The 5,348-nt window shown below is 43.1% G+C and overlaps 1 protein-coding gene across 1 annotated transcript in view; it reads left to right on the plus strand.

The window, feature by feature from the left end:
- Positions 1-2,351: 2,351 nt before the first annotated feature.
- tmtops3a (teleost multiple tissue opsin 3a) overlaps positions 2,352-5,348 on the plus strand; it is a gene marked incomplete at both ends in the record, with an annotated part of 13,133 nt that continues 10,136 nt past the window's right edge. The window contains one exon of the mRNA XM_083651846.1: positions 2,352-2,739. Coding sequence (XP_083507972.1) covers positions 2,352-2,739 — 388 coding nt within the window. The remainder of the gene's footprint in view (positions 2,740-5,348) is intronic.

Genomic DNA, 5,348 nt, shown 5'->3' on the forward strand with positions numbered 1-5,348 from the left:
GGGTAAACTGTGTTTACCCTCCACTACAGCCCTGATTGTTACCTATCTTTGCCCAATTGTAAGTGGGTATACTCAAATCCTGGAGCTTTCCTAGTGGGTATACTGCGTATACCTGCGTATCACCTAGACTACACTACTGAGCAGCACCACCACAGAGCAGAAGGCATGCTAGTGTTTCATGATATTAAGTATAGGATCAAATGACGATGAAACATACTGGAAACTCTGACTCCAGACAGGAACACAGACACTTGGCCATCAGGGAGGGGTTGGGGGAGATGGTTGCAGATAGAGGCAACGATTAGTACAGGTATTTCAAGTGGCTGAAAAACATGTTAAAATCCTCAGCCCAAGCTTGACAATCTGGGTAATGTCTTCCAAATCACAGAGAAAGATAAATCTGAGGTTGGAGAGCTGATTCAACCATGAGGGCATCGCACAACAACACAACAACCTATGTTTTGCCCAACTGATCATGTAATGGAGAGTGAGAATAAGGGAATTCACAGACTTCATATAAAGAGAGATGGAGTCAGCGATGACAACGAGACTGTGTCAGGAATTCTGAAAGCAGAACCCAGAGAGAGGGTAAAGCAGGCAGAACTGATCAACCTCGAACGCAAAAGACAGAGGTTTGAAAAATACATGCTGATGGGATGAGAAGCAACAGAAGAAAGAGGCACTGAGAATCAAGGAAGAGGAACGATAGGAAAAATGGGCAGCTGAAAACGGCCACGGATTTCCAAATGCCAGCACAGAGTCTTCAGACCTGCTTTCCAAATGCCAGCACAGTCTTCAGACCTGCTTTCCAAATGCCAGCACAGAGTCTTCAGACCTGCCAGAGAAAAGGATGACCATGCAAGAGATGCTCAAGAGTGGATCTTTTGAGCCTGGATCTTTTGAACCAACTTTCTCCATGCATGCCTCCCTTGCAATCCCACATCAGTTAACTTTCCACACTGAAAACAAGCTAAACAAAGCTTTTTACAGGAGACACTCTTACACTAACAGCAATAAAATGAGAATGGGCATAAAAAAAAAAGCCTCCCAAAAATACAGAATAAATCCCAACGTTTTCCAACTCAAGATCTCTGCCAATTATGAACATGTTTGATTCCTCAGCACATTAGCCTAAGCTTATAGGGCCTTGGGATCACATGGAGTAGAGAAAAGTGAAAGAGAAAAGTGGAGCAGAAGGTGCATGGTGTGGATTGAAGGGGCTTCTCACTAACACCTAAAGAAGCGTTTTCCACTTCTTAAAAGATATGGACAGAAGACTGGGAGCAGGTGGGGAGGAGGAACAGATATGCATTTATTTATCCATGTGTCAGCCACAGATTCAGCAGCTACAGGCTTTATTAAGCCTTGATCGCACTTGCAGACAGCAGTCTGTTCTGAGGCCTTTAGGGTGGAAGGGGAAGGGGCTCTGAGTTTTGTTTTATCTGATCATGTGCCACCATTTAATTATGTCTTTCATGCCATGTTTGTGTGATGCAGCAATTCCCTTAACCCAAGACCAGTTTCTCATACAGGAGACATATAACGTAACATTGTTTTCATTCAGGTATGGTGTTTGAATAATGACTTAATTTGATGTCATCATGTGTCCATCCAGCTCAGCTGTGTCCAATTAGATAACTTTGATCAAATTACACAGTAGGTAGGCTATACAGCTAAAACAGCGAAAGAACTGTCCCAACAAATTCAATGCATGTTGAGGTTGGTTTGCAGGGCAGGAGGTGGTTAGCTGGCTGAGAATAAGAGAAAAATGCTGAACAGGTGAAACTTTCCATTGTCATTTAGCAATCATGACTTCATTCAATAACCACTAGGTAGGCTACAATAATCTGCTAAAATCCATTTTAACGTCATATAGATTTGATTCCCCTGTCAAAGGTCAGCAAAACATCTTGAAATATGGAAGAAAGCAACACATTTTGCTGATTTACACAGGCCAATGTGATCAAAAGGACTCATTATAATACTGTAATTGAACAAACTGTGAGAGAGTGACGGGGAGGGAAAGAAAGAACGAGAGAGAGAGAGAGAGAGAGAGAGAGAGAGAGAGAGAGAGAGAGAGAGAGAGAGAGAGAGAGATAGACTAGTATCAAAAGGACTCATTATAATACTGTAACTGAACAAACTGTGAGAGAGTGACGGGGAGGGATTGGAAACAAAGAACGAGAGAGCGAGAGAGAGAGAGAGAGAGAGAGAGAGAGAGGGAGAGGGAGAGAGAGAGAGAGAGAGAGAGAGAGAAGCCGAGCACAGGCTACACTCACTCAACTCCCGGGTCTTTTACAAGTTTTGCATTAGGCTAACTGTGTGTGTGTCAGTAACACTAACATGGTGCTATGGTGGTCCTCATACGAGGCTGTAGTAATTTCAGCACCACAGACAGCGGCATATCCATCTCCAACCTGAGCAGCAGCACCAATGCCAGTGTCCGCGACTCCCCGGGGCCCCAGCAGGGACTCAGCCGCACCGGGCACACGGTGGTGGCTGTGTGCCTCGGCTTCATCTTAGTGGTGGGCATCCTCAGCAACTCCCTCGTGTTGCTGGTTTTCGCAAAGTTCCGCTCTCTGCGGACGCCCATCAACCTCATCCTGTTGAACATCAACGCCAGCGACGTCCTCGTCTGTGTCTTCGGGACGCCCTTCAGCTTCGCGGCGAGCCTGCGCGGGAGGTGGCTCATAGGAGAGTACGGCTGCAAGTGGTACGGTTTCGCCAATTCCCTGTTTGGTGAGTGCAGATCTATGCGATGAATGCAAATACATTATGTCTAAAAAGTGTCATGGAGTTCGTTGCTTGTTTTTCCACCCACGTGTGATGAATGTAGAAAAGTTAAAGACCCTCTTATGTCATGTTTTAAAGGAACACTCCGCCCATTTTCAACCAGCTTTGTATCATTAGAACATCAGTAGTATATCAGAAAACTGTAAACTGTTTTGAAGTCTGACATTTAATTTGACAGTTATTGAGTGTTAAAGTGTGGACCAGTGGTCCACACTAACTCAAATTAATAACTCATTAACTCAAATCAACTCTCAATAACTGTCAAACTATTCATCATTCATCTAGTTTGACAGTTATTGAGAGTTGATTTGAGTTAATGAGTTATTAATTTGAGTTAGGGTGTATTCACACCTGTAGGTCGTTTGCTTTGTTTCCGATTCAGGTACTTAATTGATACAATTGATACAAAATAATTCCCAGAGATTTTCCTATTATGATTATAAGAATGCGTTTTGTTAGACCTATAGGCTATGTCGCACGGCGTGCGCCGTGCGAGAAGAGAGAGAGAGAGAGAGAAAGAAAGAAAGAAAGAAAGAGGGAGGGATCGGGAGAGAGAGAGAGAGGGAGAAAGTTCTTTATTTATTTATTAATGTATGCTATGTAGCCTATGTAAGCCTATGTATTTATTTAGCCTATTTAGGCTATCGGGAATTTGGAGATAGAAGATCAAAGACCCTCGCAAATTCTGCTATTAGGCTACTATCATGGAGACGAGGATTAGCCGAGACATAGGCTATATGAACACCTGTCCTGTCAGGAATAAAATATGAATAAATAATTTAATAATAACGGACATTTCGAGGAAGACATGCAATCAGTCTGATTGTCTGATTGAACCAGACAATCTTATCACAAAGAAGGCTGGCTCTGATTACCACGACTTGTTTTCATTTATTGAATGGAGACCAGAGAGAGCGAGAGAGAGGGAGGGAGAGAGAGGGAAGGAGAGGGAGCCAGCAGGCAAAATCCGTAGAGATTCAACACATTAACGTTGCTTCCCATGGTCCGAGGTAAGTTGATTGAGTTCAAACTGCTGATGTGATTATCCAAAAATCCCCCAAAGTTTATCGATGCAAGTCACAAGTCGCCAAAACAGGATCTGAAAGATGTTGTTTTTAAACGATAAAAACGTTCGTTCTTCAGGCCATTACGCACAGCGCAGCTGACTACGGCAGCTGGTTTATCCAAAAATGCGCACCGTTTACTGCAGTTGTGGCGGATCGAGGTCGGATCACGTTCTCACCACAAATGAACCGCACCAGAGTTCGTTTAAAGCGGACCGAGACCACCCTTTCTTGGCGATCTCGGTCCGCTTGTTTTGTCCCGCATCCGAGTGCGATTGCTGTGTTCACACTCCCCCAAATGAACCGCACCAAGGGGGAAAATGCTCTCTGTTTCGGAACAACTGCTCCAAACGAGATAGGTGTGAATACACCCTTAGTGTGGACCAGTGATGTCACTGGTCCATACTTTAACACTCAATAACTGTTAAATTAAATGACAGACTTCAAAACAGTTTACAGTTTTCTGATATACTACTGATGTTCTAATGATATAAACCTGGTTGAAAATGGGCAGAGTGTTCCTTTAAGATGTAGCCAAAATATTCTGGAATAATAATGTTTTCCAACAAAAAAAGTAAAATGATCTTGTTACTCCTCCCTCATATAAAAAAAACCCATCCAGAATAAATATGCAAATATTTCTCTCAAACGTTTTCCTGCTGGACAGAAGACGTCTCTACCTCACTGTAAAGTCCATTCTCTGTGCACTGGAGGCTTCAGGTCAACAATCACACTTGTGTAAATTGAATATTGGACCATAATTCGCTTCCAAATCGGTGATGTCACCAATCATTCTCACTAAAATGCATTTTCAGTGAGTACAGAGAAACTGTCCACTTTCAGCAGATGAATGTGAAAACTGCCTTCTTATCAAACTCTGCACACGTGCACAGACATTCTGCACAATGAAGCTCAACCCAACTAGGCTCAAGAAGAAAAACAAGTTTAAAAGTCAAATATCCTAAGATACGGTTAGGCTACTCATTGACTTAGGCTACAGGTGAAAACATCTGCATGCTCGTCTCAATCTAAGTTGTTTCAATGATTTTCTTAAAACAAATGTGTTGAAACCAGACACAGTTCCTTTCATGAAGTCACATGTCGCAAGCATATAACTTCCCTCAAACAAATTACTCTGAAACAAGTTGAGGTGTGTAAGTAGCTAGCCTGGCAGACTGCCGCCATAAAGACCTAATGAAATAAAGGCTGTTAAAGTCCAGACACCACGTGAATGCCTTTCCCAAGCTGGGCTCAGACTACAGGATTCTGACAATCCTAGGCGATTTTGAAATCTGGCTGTGACACGCACTACAGGAGAATCTTCCCAGATTATCTTCCCTAGAATCTCAAACATGCACACACTACAAGATTTGTAAATGTGGCGCACCACGCACTACAGGATATTATTAAGATTATCGGCAGGATAATCACATTGATGCCCGGCCATACTCCGAACCTGTTCCGTTTTTGGGGTTCCAGCAGTGACCAAAG

Source organism: Poromitra crassiceps, assembly GCF_964638095.1.
Source record: "Poromitra crassiceps genome assembly, chromosome: 15".
NCBI lineage: Eukaryota > Metazoa > Chordata > Actinopteri > Beryciformes > Melamphaidae > Poromitra > Poromitra crassiceps.